General features: G+C 42.7%; 1 protein-coding gene across 1 annotated transcript in view; it reads left to right on the top strand.

The window, feature by feature from the left end:
- The window catches only part of CENPH (centromere protein H), a 36,200-nt gene extending 14,128 nt beyond the window's left edge, over positions 1–22,072 (top strand). Inside the window, exons 4-9 of the mRNA XM_073680197.1 lie at positions 9,794–9,865; positions 10,860–10,916; positions 11,269–11,332; positions 13,506–13,557; positions 13,850–14,010; positions 20,553–22,072. Of these exons, the coding sequence (XP_073536298.1) occupies positions 9,794–9,865; positions 10,860–10,916; positions 11,269–11,332; positions 13,506–13,557; positions 13,850–14,010; positions 20,553–20,645 (499 nt within the window). The 3' untranslated portion in view covers positions 20,646–22,072. The remainder of the gene's footprint in view (positions 1–9,793; positions 9,866–10,859; positions 10,917–11,268; positions 11,333–13,505; positions 13,558–13,849; positions 14,011–20,552) is intronic.
- Positions 22,073–22,484: the final 412 nt, after the last annotated feature.

The raw sequence follows: 22,484 nt of genomic DNA, 5'->3' as shown, positions 1-22,484 counted from the left end.
ATCTCCGAGATATTTAAATTCTCGCACCACCTTCAAGCAAGTACTCCCTACCCTAGTATTCTGAGACAAACCATCAACCAGCATAAGAACTGATTTGTCCCAATTAATCCGTAAGCCGGAATGATCTCCAAACTCCCTTATTAAATTCATAGCGGTCGTCAGAGATTGCTCCGTGTCACCCAAAAACAACAGAAGGTCGTCAGCGTATAGGGCCACCCGCTCCTCCAGTGTTTTGTAGCGGAAACCCTGAATTTCACTGCTGGAACGAAGCTTAACAGCCAATGGCTCCACAGCCAGGGCGAACAGTAGGGGAGACAACGGGCAGCCTTGACGCGTGCCCCTGCCCATTTCGATGCTACCAGAAAGACTACCAGTAATTCTAATCCGAGCTAGCGGATTGTTATATAGAAGCCGTACCCAGGCCCGAAATACAGTACCGAACCCCATTTTTCGCAAAACAGGCCATAAATACTCCCATTCGACACTATCAAAAGCCTTAGCGGCATCAAGTGATAGTACTGCCCTACCACCCGTATTTTGTGACTGCATTTGTAGATTAAGAAAAAGCTGACGCAAGTTAATTGCCGTCGACTTGGCCGGTATAAACCCAGTTTGGTCTTCTGCAACCAGATGTGTAATAACCGCCACCAATCTGGTAGCCAAGACCTTAGCTAAAATTTTTACATCTACCGAGAGTAAGGATATTGGCCTATATGATTCGGGGTTTAGTGCATCCTTTCCAGGTTTTGGCAAAAGAACTATTTTTGCCTCCCTCATTGAAGTCTGCAAGGCCCCCCCCTCCCTCGCTTCCTTAAACACTTCCAGTAACCTGGGAAGCAAAACCCCCCCAGCCTCCTTATAAATTTCCGCGGGGATCCCGTCAGCACCAGGGGCTTTGTTATTTTGAAAATCTTTTAAAGCTTCCTGCATCTCCTCCAGGGTGATTGGTGCATCTAGTTGTTCTCTCTGGCTATCTGTTAGGCATGGTATTTGCATATCATGAAGGTATAGATCTATGTCCCTTTGCGCCTTAGTCAGTTTGGACGCATATAATTGTCTATAGAACTGAAAAAATTCTTCCATTATATCCTTTGAATCAGTAATTACCACACCCTTAGTATCCCTGATAGCTGCAATCATAGGAGCCCCAGTTTGGGCCTTAGCTATAGTGGCCAGCAAGTGCCCTGCACTCTCTCCCTCCACATAAAACTGTTGTTTAAGAAAGAATCGTTTATGTTCTGCTTGTTTCAATATATGGTCATTTAGTGTAGCCTGTGCCCGAGTCCAGTGTTCCCTATTCTCTATGATTGGAGACTCAACATACCTCTGCTCCAGTATGTCTACTTCCCTCCGCAACTCCTGAGTACGAGCCCTATTTTTGGATTTGATCACGGAAATTTCCTTAATCAGGATCCCCCTTAAGAACGCCTTCATGGCTTCCCATACCGTATCTAAAGGAGCAGAGCCTATATTGTCTTTAAAGAAATGAGCCAATTTGCCTGCTAAATCTAACTGTTCCCCGAATACGTCCAGCCAGTAGGGGTTAAACCTCCACAGTGCCCTTCTGTTTATGATGCCAGGATCTATTCCCAGAACAACCAATAATGGAGAATGATCAGATAACAATCTCGTGCAGTATTCTACTTTAGTGACTAGAGGGACCAGATGACTATTTCCCAGAGCCAGGTCAATTCTGGACAGAGAGGAATAGGATGCTGAATAACACGAATACTGTTTAACATTAGGGAAACGAACCCGCCACACATCCACCAGATTGATTTCCTGTAGGACCCTTGCCAACGATGTCTCTTGAGCAGCCCCTCCCACCACATTACCCCTATACTTATCAAGCTCAGCGTGTAGATACATATTAAAATCACCGATAACTAACAGGGGTATAGTAGCAAATTCCGTTATCCACGGGAATAGTTGTCGCAGAGTCTGTATAGAGAAAGGTGGAGGAACATATAGAGCAATTAGGCAAATTCTAAGCCCAGCCACTCTGCACACTAGACATACATACCTACCCTCTCTGTCACAAATACTTCTTTCACATTCAAAGGGTAAATTCGGATGAATCAATATACTAACCCCCCTAGAGTAAGTACTATGTATAGAATGATAGGCTGGCCCCCTCCAAAGCTTGCTCAGTGCTGCAGCGGCCTCCGTATTGCAATTTTTTTCTTGCAGACAGATTATCGACTCCCGATATTCCTTAAGATATTTAAGTGCCGCAAATCTTTTGTTGTAATCTCCCATACCTCTAATATTCCAGGATACTACATTAATCTGCTTAACCATGTTTTAACGATTGAAGATGAACTGTCACAAGCCCCCCTCTGTACCCACACGTGTGTCTGATCATCAAGATAATGGTATTGTAATAATACACAGTCTGCACCAATCAAAGTAAATTCTGTTCTTTTACCCCCCCCTCACTACCTCATTTAACATCCCCCCCCCCCCTTGATCAAATGAATACCAACAGCCGTAACATGAAGAGTCTGGTGTTTAGCCTCATGCAGCCTAGTAGGCCTTAAGCACACGAGGCGCCGCAGCATGAGTTGCATCACAGACTCCCTCACTCCCCCCCCCTTACACAAAGTTGCCAAAACATTCAAACAGCAGAATGTCTTAACCCTGCCTATACATTGTAGGTGAAACCAGCACCTCAACAACTATATAAGTATATTGGCCTGCCCGAGGTATATATGAGAGCCAGGTTATGAACAGTATATAATAACTGTAAAATAATAATCATAACATTTATAAACAGAGATTCATTAGCCAACAGCGGAGTATTATCCACTAGAATAAAAATTTCTTGAATTATTATATTATAATCTGTCAAGAATCTTCTCAAAATTGGTGTCAGCCCGCCTGGATTTGTCTCTTTTAAGTCCATCCACTTTGCAGCCTCCTTTGGTGAATCAAAGAAATGAGTTTCACCCAGTGCTGTGACCCGCAGCCGTGCAGGATATAGCATTGCATAGGGTACTTGAAGTGCTCTGTCTGCGCTTGATATCTTGAAATTGGGCGCGTCTCCTTTGAACCTCCACAGAAAAATCAGGATAGAAGGACACTCTCGCCCCCTCTATACATAAGTCATTAGCAGACCGCGCCAATTGTAGGATTTTATCTCTGTCATGAAAATGCAGCATTTTGATTAGAACTGTACGCGGCAGTGCCCCAGGCGGTGAAGGTCTGGTGGGGACCCTGTGTGCCCTCTCAATAGCGAACATTCTAGAGAATTTATCCTTTCCAAAGGATTGCAGCAGCCATTTCTCAAAAAAGTCCACCACCTCCCTGCCCTCCGCCTTCTCAGGCACACCCACAATACGCACGTTATTTCTTCTCAGACGATTTTCAAGATCATCAGCTTTATTGAGTAAATAGTTAATAGTCAGTAGCTGTTTTAAGCGTTTTAGTCATAGGAGACACAGTATCCTCCAAATCCCCCACTCTGCCTTCTGTTGCAGTGAGGCGCTCCCTCATTTTCTGCATGTCATGGCGTATGAGATATGTCCACTTTCACAGACCCTATGTGTTCAGTAAGATCTGCCTTACTATGTGAGATGGCCAGCAGCACGTCTTTTAAAGTAGGCTCATCATCCTTGGCCAGTGAGTCAGCACCACTGGTAACCTGAGCCTCTCTGCTGGGGGGAGTTGTTGTTTTAGCAGCCTGCACATTCCTCTCATGTGTCTCCCCCGCTGCCCTCTCCACTTCCCCTTCAGTTACCGTGCTCTTCAATGTCTGCACATTCCGGTCGGGTGTAAGCTCCTCAGCTCCTCCGCCATGCGCATATTTGGAGAGCCTGTTCACCACCTCCATGCGCTTCTCCCGCTGTCTTGGAGTTTCAGCTCCCGCCTCAGAGGCCACGGCTCCATTTTGGCCCTCGTGCTGTGATGAGCCAGCCGCCTGCCTCTGCTTGCTATCTCGCCGGGTCATCTCGTTCTGCACCAACGACTGCACTCCTGAGACCCCAGGCCACCTGGTGAGATCTTTTAGAAGCAATGATTCCCTCGGGCAGGAAGGATTATAGGACAGGGTTATAGGAGCTCTTCTGCCTCACGTCTTCTCACATGCCCGGCCAGGCCACGCCCCACTCAAAAATATTTCTAATGTGGAAACAATCAGGGACCCCACGCATCATGATCAACCTGAAGTCCCTAAACCATCAAATCAAATACAGACGTTTCAAGATGCAGTCTATAAAATCAACTATTCCCCTAATAGGGAAAGACTTCGTCATGGCAACCATAGATTTAAAGGATGCGTACTACTATGTGCCGATTCATCAGTCCCACAGAAAGTTCCTGCAGTTTGCAGTCCTCAGGGACAATATAACAGTTCACTACCAGTACAACGTACTGCCCTTCGGCATCTCTTCAGCACCCCGGGTGTTTACAAAGATCATGGCAGAAGTCATCGCACTCGTCCAGAAACGGGGCGTGTGCATAATGCCATACTTGGACGACATGTTGATTGTCGCTCCCTCAGTAGCAACTCTCAATCTTCACGTCTCTATAACCTTAAGAACCCTTCGGTCTTTAGGTTGGGTCCCAAACCTAAAAAAAATCGGAACTACTCCTTCATCAAGGAGGAAATTCCTTGGTGTATTGCTGGACTCCAACAAACAGATGTCCTTTCTACCATTGGAGCATCAGACTACTCTTAATTCCAAAATCTCACATTTCAGACACCAAGAGAATCCAACATTGAGAGCGACAATGTCAGTATTGGGGTCTGACAGCCTGTATCCAGTCGGTGTTGTGGGTCCAGGCCCACTCAAGGCCTCTCCAGGATCATAGCTGAAGATCCTGGAACAGACAAAGGGACTCACTAAACAAATGGTTCAGGACCCCCGGTCGGATAAAAGCTTCTTTCTTGGTGGCTAAGCTCCCGAAATCTTCAGTGGGGGATTTCTTGGACCCAGGACCCTCTGATTACAGTGACTACCGACGCCAGTCTACGAGGCTGGGGAGCTATGGTGGCCCAGATTACCTTTCAAGGCAGATGGAGTCCCGAGATCTGTGCCAGATCTTCCAACTTCAGGGAGCTAATGGCAGTAGAAAAAAACGCTCAGTGGTGCAGTCAACTTGATCCAGGGTTCTCACATCAAGATTCTCTCTGACAACGTGACTACAGTTGCCTTCCTTCGTCATCAAGGAGGTACGAAGGTACACAGCCTAAAACAGATTGCAGGCCGAATATTTTTTTGGGCAGAACAACATCTCCTATCACTTTCAGCAATCCACCTGAAAGGCTCAAACAACGTCCAAGCAGACTTTCTAAGCAGGGAAGATATCCAGCCAGGAGAATGGAGCCTGAATCCTCAGATTTTGCAGTCGCTGGTAGCCAAATGGGGTCTCCCCCCGAGGTAGATCTCTTTGCCAGTCGGTGAAACACAAAACTTCCCCTCTTCTATTCTCTGGACAGACGAGACAAAGCCATGAATTTGGACGCATTAGCCCATCCCTGGCATTTCAAGCTGGTCTGTGTTCCCTCCGATACCGCTGATAGCAAGAACCTTCCAGAAAGTCAGGATAGAGAGTAGCATCAATGCTGGTGCACCCCCCCCCCGTGGCCAAAACGGCTTTGGTTCGGGGCCGTCACAGAACTCTGCCTAGAGGGTCCGGTAATACTACCACAGGTCAGCAACCTTCTCTCTCAAGGGCCAATGTTCCATCCCAATCCTCAGTGGCTAATCCTAGCAGCCTGGTTACTGAAGCAGAGATCTTAAGATCCAAAGGTCTCTCGGAAGAAGTTATAAAAACTCTTCAACAGAGTAGGAAGCCAGTAACCAACGCGATATACGGTAAAATATGGAAAAAATTCCTATCATGGTAGGCCCCGGATACTCCTGATACCTCACATCCCAACATTGCTCGGATCCTTGATTTTCTACAGAGTGGATTGGAGTTGGGTCTCAAACCCAGCACTCTTTAAGGTGCAGATTTCAGCCCTAAGTTCCATATTCGACCAAGATTTGGCCTCATTGGTGGATCAAGAGATTCATAACTTCAGCACTCAGACTTCACCCAAAAATTCAGTCTCTGGTCCCATCCTGGGATCTAAATGTGGTACTCAAGGGTTTAACCCACTCTCCATTTGAGCCTCTAGCTCAATACAGACTCTCTCTCATAAGACTGCCTTCTTAGTAGCCATCACTTCATCTCGGAGAGTAGGAGAACTTCAGGCCCTTTCTATCAGAGAACCTTACATGAATGTGACCGAAGATAGAATTACGCTTCGCCTGGACCCTTCCTTTCTCCCAAAGGTAGTTACGGACTTCCATCTTTCCCGGGAAATCATCCTTCCCTCATTCTGCCAGAATCCTTCCAATCCAAAGGAAGCAGAGTTCCACCTCCTAGATGTCCACAGAACTGTCCTTTTATTATCTTCAACAAACTGAGTCTTGGAGATTGGATGGAAACCTATTTATACAGCACTCAGGGCAGAACAGAGGAAGGAAGGCAGCTAAGTCCACTATAGCAAACTGGATCAAAAAGGCAATTGGGGAAGCTTATAGCAATCAACAAATGAATCCACCGATTGCCTTAAAAGCTCATTCTACAAGATCCACATCAACTTCATGGGCCGAAAGAGCGGGCGCTTCTACTGAGCAGATTTGCAGGGCAGCTACATAGTCTTCCCTTCATACGTTTTCTAAACATTATAGATTAGACTTATCATCCACTAGGGATTTAGCCTTTGTTAAGAAAGTCCTACAAGCTATTGTCCCTCCCTAATAAAATATTGTTGGTATTCCTCCAATGCTGTTGTGGAAGGCGTATTGAGAAAATAGAATTAGTCCTTACCGGTAATTCAGTTTCTAGAAGCCTTCCTCGAATTTCCCTCCCTTTGGATTCCATATAACTGTCAGGTAACCATTTTTCCAGGTGATCTTGGTAAACTCTGGGGATTGATGGTGAGGAGGGGCCTTTAAACTCTCTATGTTCCTGTCCCCCAATAGGGCGTGGACAATATCCTCCAATGCTGTCGTGGAAGGCTTCTAGAAACCGAATTACCGGTAAGGACTAATTCTATTTTTTTTTTTAGGCCCTGTAATATATTTCGCTCACTGTCCTATTTTTTTCATATACATTTGACGGTGTTGGGACACTTTCATCATTGTCCCACACCCCCCTTCACTTTTGTGACTCCTTCAAATTAAAATCTCTTCTCAGTCTCTGTAAATCCCTTTTATTTTTATAGGAGGATAATGTGGATCCTCAGCTTCTCTTTTGGTGACCCGAGTGTAAACGGGTTCATTCTTATTCTAGACATAGATTAGGGACCTCAAAGAACTGTCCCACCCCTTCTACTACACCATCTGGGTGTCACGTGATCCCCCTCTGTAACACTTTCATTCATTTCATACTGCATTTTCCCTGCGGTGGGAATGTCCAGCAGGCCGTCACCTCCTCTGAACACTCCACAGTTAAGAACATTATTTACTTTACAGAATATAATTTCCACTTATATTATTGTGATTGCATACAGTCATATGAAAAAGTTTGGGCACCCCTATTAATCTTAAGCTTAATGTTTTATAAAAATTGGTGTTTTTGCAACAGCTATTTCAGTTTGATATATGTAATAACTGTTGGACACAGTAATGTTTCTGCCTTGAAATGAGGTTTATTGTGCTAACAGAAAATGTGCAATCTGCATTCAAACAAAATTTGAGCGGTGCATAAGTATGGGCACCCTTATCATTTTCTTGTTTTAAATACTCCTGCCTACTTTTTACTGACTTACTAAAGCACTTTTTTTGGTTTTGTAACCTCATTGAGCTTTGAACTTTATAGCCAGGTGTATGCAATCATGAGAAAAGCTACTTAAAGTGGCCACTTGCAAGTTGTTCTCCTGTTTGAATCTCCTCTGAAGAGTGGCATCATGGGCTCCTCAAAACAACTGTCAAATGATCTGAAAACAAAGATTATTCAACATAGTTGTTCAGGGGAAGGATACAAAAAGCTGTCTCAGAGATTTAACCTGTCAGTTTCCACTGTGAGGAACATAGTAAGGAAATGGAAGAACATAGGGACAGTTCTTGTTAAGGCCAGAAGTGTCAGGCCAAGAAAAACATCAGAAAGGCAGAGAAGAAGAATGGTGAGATCAGTCAAGGACAATCCTCAGACCACCTCCAGAGAGCTGCAGCATCAACTTGCTGCAGATGGTGTCACTGTGCATCGGTCAACTATACAACGCACTTTGCACAAGGAGAAGCTGTATGGGAGAGTGATGCGAAAGAAGCCGTTTCTGCAAGTACGCACAAACAGTGTCGGCTGAGGTATGCAAAAGCACATTTGAAGAAGCCTATTTCTTTTTGGAAGAAGGTCCTGTGGACTGATGAAACCAAGATTGAGTTGTTTGGTCATACAAAAAGGCGTTATGCATGGTGGCAAAAAAACACAGCATTCCAAGAAAAACACTTGCTACCCACAGTAAAATTTGGTGGAGGTTCCATCATGCTTTGGGGCTGTGTGGTCAATGCCGGCACTGGGAATCTTGTTAAAGTTGAGGGACGCATGGATTCCACTCAGTATCAGCAGATTCTTGGCAATAGTGTTCAAGAATCAGTGATAAAGTTGAAGTTACGCAGTGGATGGATCTTTCAGCAAGACAATGATCCAAAACACCGCTCCAAATCTACTCAGGCATTCATGCAGAGGAACAATTACAATGTTCTGGAATGGCCATCCCAGTCCCCAGACCTGAATATCATTGAACATCTGTGGGATCATTTGAAGAGGGCTGTCCATGCTCGGCGACCATCAAACTTAACTGAACTGGAATTGTTTTGTAAAGAGGAATGGTCAAAAATACCTTCATCCAGGATCCAGGAACTCATTAAAAGCTACAGGAAGCGACTAGAGGCTGTTATTTTTGCAAAAGGAGGATCTACTAAATATTAATGTCACTTTTCTGGTGAGGTGCCCATACTTATGCACCTGTCAAATTTTGTTTGAATGCAGATTGCACATTTTCTGTTAGTACAATAAACCTCATTTCAAGGCAGAAACATTACTGTATCCAACAGTTATTACATATATCAAACTGAAATAGCTGTTGCAAAAACACCAATTTTTATAAAACATTAAGCTTAAGATTAATAGGGGTGCCCAAACTTTTTCATATGACTGTATATAGACGCTAGATGGTGGCCCAATTCTAACGCATCGGGTATTCTAGAATATGTATGTGGCCGACCGGGCGTGACTAACCAGCGAAGCAGTATTTAAATGGGTTGTGCACTACTTCAAATTAACCCCCCAATGTATCCCCCGGGGCCCCTAATGAATTTTGGAGGACCGGGGAGCGAGGCTGCCAGTCGGGGTACTTCTGCTGCGAGCAGCCGGGAGATGACCGGCTAGCACAGGGTGAGCGTGAGGGGGTGTGCGCGGGTGAGGGTGATCTCCCGGCTGCATCGCCGCTGACCTCCGTGCGGCAGATGAGCCGCTAACGGCCACCATCTTGTTCTGAAATCCCGCGTCGATGATTGGCCGCGGCCAATCAGCGACTTGGGATTTCCTGGACTATGTATGTATGTATGTATGTGTATGTGTGTATATATATATATATATATATATATATATATATATATATATATATATATATATATATATATATATATATATATATATATATATATATATATATATATATATATATATATATATATATATATAAATAATATGATAAAGGTTTTGGAATAATCCATTACCCATAGCAAAGATCAGGTTGATCATATAAACTGACGGTTGATATATAATTTTTTTTCAGAATTGAAAAATTGAAAAAGGAGATTGAAAAGGTGGAGGTCACTCACCATAACAAATCACTGTTACTACGAAGGCAAGTGTAATCTCTGCTCTATCATAACATTCACATATCGTGATCTAGAATGAAGTCAGTAGGGAAATGGGTAGAATAATTTATTAAGGTGGCCATTCCCATGTTACTTAGTGATGCTATAACATTGGGGTATGCCATCACTATATGCTCATTGCGGACTCTTTTGGAACCCCCATTAATCCTTAGAATGAGGGGACGCAGAGCTGGTGTGGCTGGGCATCTCCTTTCACCTGACTATGGAGGGAGATATAACCATTCCGTTCAAGGGAACAGAGCTGCAAAGTCAATGGGAGTCCCAGAAATCTGACTGTCACCAACCATAAAGTGATGGTCTACCCTATAGATTTGCTATTGCTTTTTAAGCAGGGAATGCCAATTTAAAGGAAGAATTTAACCAAAATCTGATCATTCTTTGTTGGATTCACCTTCATCCATGCTAGGACTCCAGGATATTGTAGCAGTATTAAAGCTTGGCACAAGGGTCAGAACAGTATGACAATTGAGGTGAATGGTGTTTTCACACTGCTTTTTGTGTCATGTTCGTTGGTCCCGTTGGGGCTAGCGTCCAAACCCCTCCCCCTTCAAGCGAAACAGGATTCGGGCATATGCGCCAACGGGGCAATAGACTATAATGGTGCCGACAGTGAACGTGTGCTCAGACGTGCATTGTTTTCAGGCTCTCCTGAGGATAGGCCATCAATGAAAGGGTAGTTATAATACTAAGCATCAAAACAAACCTAATAAATACAATCCTAACAAATTAAAGAGGACATATATTTACAGTATAAGGCCAGCGTTGGGGATACAGACTGGACGCTGGTCTCCTGACCCGTACCTGACAGCTTTGTATATGTCTGAGCCCATACATCAGTCTGTACACTGTCATATACACTCGTCTGAATTTGGCCTAAACATTATTTTCTTTACTTATGTATTATAATTTGCTTTTAATCATTTGAATGACATATTCATTACCAATTTATGTTCCCTACAGGCTGCAGATATACGATGCGATACGTAATAAGTTATCCGAGAAGAGCAGAGAGTCCCAGTAAGTGTTACTGCTGGGCACTTATCCTGCAGCTTCTGGGGTTTTCCTGTATCTCTGCTGCATTTGCAGACGCAAGTTGTTACCCATACTATGGAGACTATTCAGGTTGTATTGATAAATGGTTTTGCATTTGACCAATGTAATTAAATGGTAGATTCCTAACCATTCTCCATTGCTCGGTGTAAGCACAATCAGTGGCTGTCATCATTGTAGGAGTATCAGCAGCGCTTTCGGTTTACAGGATGTACAATATTATAGTCTGCTGATGGTAGATGCAATAGAAAACTGACTCAAGTCAACTGTTTGCATTTTGGGAACTGCTGGATGGATGATTATCATCATATTGTTTTAGGATGATACATGAGACCATGGAGCACACCAGAGGTCTTTGCGATCATATACAAGCGTTACAGAAGGTAAGACGTAACTAAGGAGCAGCTGAGCTATCCTAAAAGGTTTTTTTTTTATCTTTTCTGTCTAAGGTTGTATTGGGATGTTGCAAGTGAGGCGCAGTAAGAAAGTACCTGAGGTTTTAGTGATTTGTCAGTTTTGTGACAAGTGCATTTTCCATCCGCACCTCAACATCTGAATGCTTTTTAATATACTGGCTGTATGGCAGATTTATGAAACTGAACCTAACCCCTATAACGGGGACTGTTTTGTAGATGGATTTTGGAAAATATTTTATATTTCTCATTTTAACTTTAGACATTCAGAACAGAAAAATATAATTTAATGGGAACCTGTCATGTTTAAAATGGTATCTGATCTGCAGGCAGGATATTATAGAGCAGCGGGAGCTGATCAAATTGTTGTACATTTTCGTGCGAACCAAGTTTCAGTAAAACTTGCAATTTGAGTAGGAGTCCAGTGGGCGGTCCTACTCAGTAATTGACAGTCTTCCCTATATAATAGTGCATGCAGAGATGGAAGGGTAGGTGCACACGACTGTTTTCTCTCCATCCAAGAAACTGTCTGATTATCCTGATCATACATTGATCAGAGTGGCATCAGTTTTTTTTTTGTTGTGTTTTTTTTGGAGGTAGAGAGAGAAAATAATTCTCCACCCTCTCCATTCTGTCAGTCTGTGAACATTGGACCGCATTCAGATGTCATCCAAGTGAGGTCCAATGTTTTTCACAGACCCATTGACTTGCATTGCTGATTTTGATCCAACAACCGGATGAAAATGACGTTTCTTGTTTTGTTTTTTTTTTTTTCGGACTACTTGGTCTGAAGAAAATATCAGACCTGTTTACAGCCCCATAGAATACCATGAGTACGAGTGCTATCTGTAAAAACCACTGATAACACTTGTTCGATATCATTTCGTGATCATGATATAGTCATGGATGCAAACACCAAGGATTTCAATGAATAAAATACAAGTTATACTGAATCTTTTCTAACAGACCTATATATCATTCTGCTCAGGATGTCTTTGGAGTGTGGGAGGAAACCCATACAAACGCCTTGCAGTTGTTGTCCTTGGTGGGATTTGAATCCAGGACCCCAGCGCTGTAAGGCTGCAGTGCTAACCACTGAGCCACCGTGCTGCCTGTGCTATTATCTTTGTGTTGACTTGTAAATATATGTGTGTTTGTGCCTGGTCAAGAACAGACCAGTATTTGTATAACCCCGATTGTTGTCTCCTCTTTGATTCTGGAACAATGAATGTTTGCTAATTATGTTGATTTAACATTTGTGGACCCTGTGACTTATTGACTCACAAGACAGGAAGACAAAGTAAGCAAATTCATTAAATGCTCAAACAATGAGACACGAGGATGCCCTCCCTAACCTCTTACCTGTAAATGTGTACTTGAAGGACAACTAACTATTTTAAGGGACATGTGCTTCTGTAGCAGTCAGATGTGAATCAGATAATCAAGGAGAAGCAAGAGAACACTCTCTTCACACCATCAGATTGGAAGCATGGCTTTAACCAAAGGGACACAGAATTGGATTCTACATGATTCTAGTCTAAGTGTATATAGCCCTGACTGGAAAGATACGGATCTGCTCCACTGAATATCAGAGAGTCCATGGATACATTTCAGGAGACCAGGTTGGGACTAAAGTCACCTAGCCCCATGGATATGTTTGGGGTTGCCAGGAAGGACCCATCAGTCGCCTGGAACTCATGGAGACATTTGGAGAAGCCAGATTGGGACCCACCGGTCATCTGGCCCCATGGAAACTGAGGCCAGGGTGGGACCCTCGGGTCTCCTGGTCTTGTACCTCAATGGGCTGCTAGCTTCCTAAGCTTGCCGCTACGTCCTCTGTGGGGGCCACCAGAAGCGCGGGGGGGGGGGGGGTGCACTGGTTGAGGTAGTTGGCCCTGGAAGTCTCAAAGTCACAGCTGTTCTATCCCAGGCAGGCATAGCAGAAGAGTGAGACTGTGTAATGTTGCACCATCTTGGGTATTTGCTGGGACTGTGCTTTGTGGTTCAATAAAGTATTGCCACGCTGTTTCGCTCACCCTGTGTTGTCTGAGTAGCGTTACACCCACGGAAGACCCCGGATCTTCACACTATATATTGTACTTTCAGAGTAACTTTTTTTTTTTTTTTTCTTTATTACTTGAAGGAGGCTCGCACGTTAGAAGAACAAATGATTGACGTCCGAAAGAAGAGACTGCGTAAGCTGCTCTAATTTTACGCTTTTTGTTATGCTGCTTCTTGAGTCTGCCATTTTATTTTTTTTTCTTATTCTTGATGTAGTTTACATTTTATTTATTTACTTCCATTCAGTATTCTTTTCTTACCAGCACTATGGGACTGTCGGCAGTCATTAGCTTGATATAAGACCTTGATATTAGGACCCAGCTGCCAGAGCTGCATGTCCAATCCCCTATCCCGGTATAATATCTCCCTCTACAGCTGCTGCCCCCTCCTCACATTGACATTTTTATTTTCTTATTTTACTGGCAGAACTTCGAGAGACCTGTACCACATTGATGGCAGATCTCAGAGCTATGAAAGAAAAGCAGAGAGATGACCTTGCTCGGCTGGATAATCCCAAATTTAAGAAAATACATGATTATATCAAGAAGGAAGCAGACACAGTGACCGTGATTCAGAATGTTTTCCAGGTAAATGTATATGTGTGTAATAAATATATATTGTATGTATTTATATATGATCTATTTTGTTTTACGCCCGAGTGGCGAGCATTTTTATTGGTATATGGTCACCCATTCTGGTATTTGTGCTGCCCCCAGCCTGTCCCCACCATCCTATCCTGGTATGCGTGGCACCCCTCATCCCATAATCCTGGTATGCGTGGCACCCCTCATCCCTTTCATGCTGTACACACATATAAAAAAATAAACCTATACTCACCTTTCTTCTCTGTGCTCCAGCGCTGCTGCGTTCTGTTCTGCCGGAGGCCGGGGGAGGAGTGCGGCGCCGGAGTACGCGCGTGCCCATACTGTGCTGTCCGGCGCCATTTTGATGAAAACACACTGCAAATGTGTCTTCAGTAAAATGGCGCCGGATAGCACTATGCGCATGCGCCGATCCGACCCCTCACTCCTGCCCTGGTCTCCGGCGAAGAGAGGTGCCGCGGCAACGCTCCTCCCGGTCCGGTAAGTATCTAAGTATGGCGCTGGAGATCGCGGTATGCGTTCATTGTCTACCATACCGTGATCTCCGGCACCATACACTCCTCTTACCTGTAACGTCTGGATGCAGTCTTCTGTCTGGAGCCAGACTGCGTGTCGCGCATGCGCAGTATATAAAGGCTTCAGACAGAGGGACGCATCTCCCGTTATATTATAGCTATCATATTATGTCGCTTCAGAAAACTGTTGAAATAAAGCTTAAAACTATTTGTTAGGGCGTATGGACATTATAGAGCAGGGCTCATCTAAGGGCGCAGATTTACTAAAACTGTCTAAACTTTATACAGTTTACACTTAAGGCTAGAAAGTCTGATATATTGCACTAGCTATTAGGTTATGTGCACACATTGAGTATTTGCAGCAGATTTTTCTTTACCAAAAACAATCTTGGCAGAAATGCTATGTCAAAAATGTGCGAATTTTACACATTTTTACTTGTGATTTTTATTTTTCTCATTCATTTTAAATGGATGAAAAATTCTGAAGGAATTGACATCCTGCAAAAATGTTTTGATGGTTCAAACCCACAAAGAAAACATAACCAAAATGTGCATGAGATTTCAAAAATCTCACTCACTGTGCTGGTGATGTAAAGTGCAGCATTTTTTTACTCTTGAAAAGAAGTGTGAACAAGCTTTTGGTCAACTTACTTTGTGACAATATTTTGCTTCTTAGTGTCACATACAGTGGCATGTCTGGGTACCCCTGATCAAATATGCTGTTATTGTGAACGGTTAAAGTAGAAGATGAAATGATCTTTAAAAGTTCTAAATTTAAAGATGACATATTTCCTTTGTATTTTAGGCGAAAAAAATACATATTGTCGTTCTTGTGTTTTGTGGGTTTTTTTTTTTTTTCCCCTTAATTTTAAAAATTACAAAAAGGAAGATGGCCTGATGCAAAAGTTTGGGCACCCTTGGAAATTTGTGTGATCATAACTTAATTAGCCTATTGGAGTTATGGCTTCTTCATCATCAAAAGGCCAGGTGATGCAAATTTCCCGGTTTTATAAAAACCCAGCCTCCTCTAACCTTGTGCCAAAAAACAGCAGCCATGGGTTCTTCTAAGCGGCTGCCTAGCACTCTGAAAATGAAAATGGTGGAGGCGCACAAATCAGGAGAAGGCATAAGATAGCAAAGCATTTTCAAGTTGCCCTTTCCTCAGTTTGAAATGTAATTAAGAAATGTCAGTTACTAGGAACAGTGGAGGTCAAGATAAGGTCTGTAAGACCAAGCAATTTCATCTACTCTTAGGATTGCTAGAAAGGCAAATCAGAACCCCCCTCTTGACTGCAAAATACATTCATAAAGATTTAGAAGACTCTGGAGTTTTGGTACATTGTTCAGAGACACCTGCACTAATGGCTTTCATGGAAGAGTCATCAGAAGAAAACTTCTGCATCCTCACCATAAAATTCAGCGTCAGAAGTATGCAAAAGAACATCTAAACAAGTGTGATGCATTTTGGAAACAAGTCCTCTGGACCGATGAGGTTAAAATAGAACTCTTTGGCCACAATGATCAAAGGTACATGTGGAGGGAAAAGAACATCTCGCCAGCCATGAAGCATGGGGGTGGATCAGTCATGCTTTGGGGTTGTGTTGCAGCCAATGGCACGAGGAACATTTCATGGGTAGAAGGAAGAATGAATTCAAAGTCTTTTCAACACATTCTTGATGCAAACATAACACAATCTGTAAAAAAAAAAAAAGTTGAAAAGAGAATGGCTTCTACAAATGGATAATGATCCTAAACACATGTCAAAAGGCGCAAGCTGAAGGTTTTACACTGGTCCTCAGTCCCCTGATCTGATCATCATTGAAAATCTGTGGCTAGACCTCAAAATAGCAGTGCATGCAAGACGACCCAGGAATCTCACAGAACTGGAAGAATTTTCCAAGGAAGAATGGATGAAAATCCCTCGAACAAGAATTGAAAGACTAGGGGGTGCTGCTAGATACTAACCATGCAGGGTGCCCAAACTTTTGCATTGGCCCACTTTTTTCATTATTGTAATTTTTAAAATGTAAAATCTGAAAATATATTTAAAAAAAATGTGCCTAAAATATGAAGGAAATGTGTCATTTTTAACTTTTTGGACCTTTTAGGTATCATTTCATCTTCAACTTGCTTAACTGTTCACAATAACAGTAATTTTGACAAGGGGTGCCTAAACATTTACATGCCATAGTATCCAGCCATGCTTCCTTCCCAACTGAGCGAAGTCCTCTTGTTGACAGTCAGAAAAAGTAGTTAAAACACATAATTAATTGTGTGTACTGGCTTTAAGACATGATTTTAGAACAGCCAAAATGTTGGCATACTTAACCCCTTCACGATTGTCGACCATGGGCTTTGTGCAGCACCAACGTTTCTCTATGGTTGGTGGTCTTGCAGTGCTCGGGACCCCCAGAGTCCTGCAAGCACTGGAATTCTGGTGCAGAGTGATAGCTGTGACTGACGACATCATTGGGACCCGATTTGCTCAGCTCCCGATTATGTTAACCTTGTGTTATCGCCTAGATGCTGCAATCAATAGCGATCGCAGAATTTAGAAGTTTTATGAGCAGGAGTGGGCTTCTTCTCTCAACCCTCTGGAGCTGAGGGTTGTCATGGCAGCCAGAGGTGAAATGTGTTAACTACCTGTTTTTAACCCCTTTACGACATAGGGCGTATTAGTACGTATCTGTGCCCTGGGCCTTATGGACCAGATACGTATTAATACGCCCTGGCGATTTCGCCCGCACACAGGCTGTGCGGATGCGATCGCCGCCGGGTGTCAGCTGTGACAATGTGCAGGGAGCGGTCCCGCACATTAACCCTCGCAATGCTGCGATCGAAGTCGATCGCAGCATTGCGGTGGCTAAGGGGAGGTGATCGGTGTACTCCCCACCTCTTCCGGCCTCCAGCGCTGTCTGCCGCGGCTTCCTGGATGTAGCCATGACGACCCGATGTCGTCATGACAACATCCGGGTCACCAGACAGCAGGAAGATTTTTTGGACATGCGCAGTGCATTTCCAAACTATCTTCTCCCTGTCCAGCGCTGACAGCCTGCATGGCACAGGGATGGTGCTCCATTCCTGTGCCATGCAGGCGATCAGAGAAAAAAAAGTGAAAGTCCCATAGTGGGACAAAGTAAAAAAAACTGTCATAAAGTGAAAAAAAAATAAAAAAAAAAATGTAAAAATATTTTTAAAAAAAAGCAAAAAAAATCCAACAAAAATAAAAATATAATGTACCCATCAATAAATATTATGAAAAAAAAACAATAAAAGTACACATATTTGGTATCGCCGCGTCCAGAACGACCTGACCTATAAAACTGTCCCACTAGTTAACCCATTCAGTGAACACGGTAAAAAAAACAAAGCAAAAAACAATGCTTTATCACCATACCGCCAAACAAAAAATGGAATAACATGCGATCAAAAAGACGAATATAAATAAAAATGGTACCGCTGAAAACGTCATCTTGTTCCGCAAAAACAAGCCACCATACAGCTCCATCAGCCGAAAAATAAGTTATAGCTCTCAGAATAAAGCGATGCTAAAAAATAATTTTTTCTATAAAATTGCTTTTATTATGTAAAAGTGCAAAACATAGAAAAGCGATATAAATGTGGTACCGCTGTAAACTTACTGACCCAAAGAATAAAGCTGCCTTATTAATTTTACCACACGCGGAACAGAATAAAAAATAAATAAAAAAATTCCTGAATTGTTGGTTTGTTTATTCTGCCTCCCAAAAATCTGAATAGAAAGCGATCAAATAATGTCATGTGCCTGAAAATGGCACCAATGAAAACGTCAACTCATCCCGCAAAAAACAAGCCGTCACATGACTGTCTGCCAAAATCTGGAAAAATTATAGCTCTTAAAATATGGCGATGCAAAAACTAGATTTTACAATAAATGCGTCTTTTAGTGTGTGACAGCTGTCAATCATAAAAACCCCATATGATTCTGGTATCGCTGTAGTCGCACTGACCCGAAGAATAAAGTCGTCTAATCACTTATACCGCACGAGGAACGGCGTAAAAAATAAACTCTCGGGTTAGGGTTGTGATGGGGTTGTATTAGGGTTGGGGTTGGGATTTTTTTCAAAAGTAAGAAAAAAAGATGACGATATGGCGACTAGTGTTGAGCGCAAGTGCTCGCTACTTGAGTTTGCATCGGGTGCTCTGGTATGTATTAAGTATCGTGGGTATTTGAGTGACATGCTCGAGTCTCCGCCCCATATGCTTCGCGGCCAAAAAAACTTTGCTGGGATTGCCTGCCATGCACGAGCGATCCCTGAGCACACGCAGTACATGGTGCATACCTGATTACCCGATGCAAACTCAAGTAGCGAGCACTTGCGCTCAAGACTGATGACCACTTATTCAATATGATGACCTAATGTTATCAAATTCTGTGTCTTACCTCTGGGTTCAAAATGTTCACTATACCCCTTGATAAAATCCTTGAGGGGTCTAGTTTCCAAAATGGGGTCACTTGTGGGGGGTTTCCACTATTTAGGCACATCAGGGTCTCTCCAAACGCGACATGGTGTCCGCTAACAAATTGAATGGAAAATCGGCTCAAATTGTTAGCGGACACCATGTCGCGTTTGGAGAGCCCCTGTGTGCCTAAACATTGGAGTGACCCCATTTTGGAAACTAGACCCCCCCAAGGCACCTATCTAGATGCATAGTGAGCACTTGGAACCCCTAGGTGCTTCACAAATTGATTCGTAAAAATAGCGCAACATGGCGTCCGCTAATTATTCAAGCAAATTTTACAATCAAAAACTCAAATGGCGCTCCTTCCCTTCCGAGCCCTGCCGTGCACCCAAACAGTGTTTTTTCCCCACATATGGGGTATCTGCGTGCCCAGGGAAAATTGCACCACAAATTTTGGGGTCCATTTTTTCTTGTTACCCCTGCAAACATAAAAAAAAATTGGGACATTTTTGTGAAAAAAGTTAAATGTTTATTTTTTTCTTCCACATTCCAAAAATTCCTGTGAAGCACCTGAAGGGTTAAAGTTCTTGAATGTGGTTTTGAGCACCTTGAGGGGTGCAGTTTTTAGAATGGTGTCACTTTTGGGTATTTTCTGTCATAAAGACCTCTCAAAGTGACTTCAAATGTGATGTGGTCCCTAATTTACAAAACCTTTTTTTTTTTTTTGTTGTAAAAATGAGAAATCGCTGGTCAACTTTTTAACCCTTATAGCTCCCTAACAAAAAAAAATGTGGGTTCCAAAATTGTGCTGATGTAAAGTAGACTTGTGGGAAATGTTATTTATTAAGTATTTTGTGTGACATATCTCTCTGATTTAAGGGCATAAAAATTCAAATTTTGAAAATTGCAAAATTTTCGCCAAATTTATGTTTTTTTCACAAATAAACACAAGTGATATCGAAGAAATTTTACCACAATCATGAAGTACAATATGTCACGAAAAAACAATCTCAGAATCAGCGGGATCCGTTGAAGCGTTCCAGAGTGATTACCTCATAAAGTGACAGTGGTCAGAATTGTAAAAATTGGCCTGGTCATTAACGTGCAAACCACCCTTGGGAGTAAAGGGGTTAAACTTGCACAAAACTTCCTAATAAATACCATTTCAAGTATAAAATTTTAAGTTGGGGATTATTTGCCTTTGGCAATTTGTAAATATATAATATAACATAGTGTGTGTGTGTAATATTATGCTGCCTCACTTAAATCACCGTATGGGTTGGCTCACGTTTTTCCTGTGCTCTGCGCTGAGCGCTTACATCGGGGTTTCTGTGTAAATCTCTGAAATAAGTGATTGAGACGGAACCACTGGCGGAAGATTCCCTATAATGAGGCAGATGGAGACACTGTGGACGCCGTCTAGCCTGTGGTGCCTGGCGGTGTCTGTCCTTTTTTAAGCGTGAATAAAAGTGCCATCGGCCACGGTTTTGTGTAAAGGACAACGCTGAACAGAAGCCAGATGGAGAATCGGATGTTTTCACTAACTTCATTTTCCCCTTCTTTCTTCAGAGATTGGTTCTCGGCAGCGGTGTTAACTGGGCAGAAGATCCAAACCTAAAGCAGATTTTGCTCAAAATGGGCACGAAGAATCCATCCTGTTAAATGTCTTAACAATTTTTATTTTATAATATTTTATTGAAATAGTTATTTTATCTTCATTGTTTTTATCTTGTATCTGGTTCTGTTCCACTTTTAAGAAGTTCTTAAGCAAAATAGTTAGTAAAAAGGTTTTTATGTCTTGTTTTCTTTTTTTACAGTCCTCCTGTTAGGCTAAACACTTCAATGTTCCTCTCTAGCCCAGTAGTCACCTTAGCTAACCAGTGTATGTCTGCTGTATTGCTGTCTCTCTCAATCCCTCCACCAGATCTGTCAATTACAGTTAATAGCTCCACATTTTCCCCTGTCTGAATAAGTCTAATAACCTTTCCTTCCAAGCCCTTCTTTGCTCCGGAAGCCTTCATTTAAAAACTATCCGCTTTTTTTTTTTTCTCAACTATTTTAGTACATGTCCTCAGGTCCGGCCTGCCTAGACTACTGCAACTTCCTTCTCTGTGGCCCACATCTCACTCCCATGTGCCCCTCTAGTCCACCCTTGTTACTTTTCTGCCAGACCCTTAAAGGGGTTTTGCCATGAACAAAAGTTGATTTTAATCAATAGATCTTGGAACAACAATGACTTCCACAATTGGATGTGTTTAAATAAAATGTTCCTGTGCTGAGATAATCTTATAAATGTGCCCCTGCTGTGTACTGTGTAATGGCTGTGTCTGACCTTACAGGAACATGGTCTGATTATACCACATCTCCTGGGCAGGGGGAAGCAAGAGTATACAGTCATTACAGCTGATTCTTTCTTTGAGGCAAAAAATTATTTGAAAATGTTTTACCTCCTAAAAAGAATAATCTGTGACCCCCTGCTGTAATGTCTGTATACTTATTCTTCATCCCCTGCCCAGGAGCTGTAGTATGATCAGACCATGTTCCTGCACGGTCAGACACGGCCATTACACAGCAGGGGCACATTTATAAGATTAAATAAAATGTTCCTGTGGAGATAATTTCCACAATTGGATGTGTTTATTATTATTCCAAGTTCTATTGATTAAAGGTTTTTCCCCCACAAACAAAAGTTGATTTTGAATGGCTCCCTAGTGCCCAGAAGGCTCAGTTCAATGCTAACGGTGACATAAAAGGCTGTCCATTTACTGTCTCCTTTGCTCCTTACAAGATCTCCTTCTTTACTCTCCTGTCTGCTCCTCACACAACTGAGGAGTTTTCTCCTGTGCATCCCCCATCGTCCTATCACAGCTAACCAAACTCTCTGCCACCTTTTGCGACATGTAAGCTCGCAATTTAACTCCTTTCCAACATATGTGACATGTGTGGTACATCTGCTGTGGGTGTATAGTGTGGTCTTAGGAACGGAGTCCGTTATATATGTTATGGGTGACAGCTGTGTTATACAGCCTGCACCTGCCTCTTAAAATACATGTACTTTCTAAATAGTAAATTTCTGTGGGATATTGATATTTTGGATATATATATTTTTTTTATTAAAAGCAGTGCTCGTAGCTGACAGCATCATTTAAATCAGTGTTTCGCTAACTCCAGTCATCATGGACCCCGCTGGATCATTGTTTCAGGATTTCTTTAGTTATTGCCCAGGTGATGGAATTATTATCAAGGCAATTTTATGTAACCCCTTCTGATCAAATCAATGGTGGTCTAAAAATAGTTATTAGAAATTGCCACCGGTTCTCTCACCTGTGTAATACTAAGGAAAACCTGATCGAGTGGGGAGGGGGACTGGAGTTTAGGAAACATTGATTTAAAGGATTCGATCTGGTGATTGATTATGCTGCTATTGCCCCCCATGATGCAATGACAGGGTACTGGTGCATTCACCATGGCAGCTGGGTCAGTGAAAGGTGCCAGTCACCC

This window comes from Phyllobates terribilis, unplaced genomic scaffold (genome assembly GCF_046119375.1).
Source record: "Phyllobates terribilis strain yellow unplaced genomic scaffold, ASM4611937v1 Scaffold_1__5_contigs__length_1240528914, whole genome shotgun sequence".
Classification (NCBI taxonomy): Eukaryota; Metazoa; Chordata; class Amphibia; order Anura; family Dendrobatidae; genus Phyllobates; species Phyllobates terribilis.
Note: the sequence above shows the minus strand (reverse complement) of the source record. Positions and strands in the feature narration are given on the sequence as shown.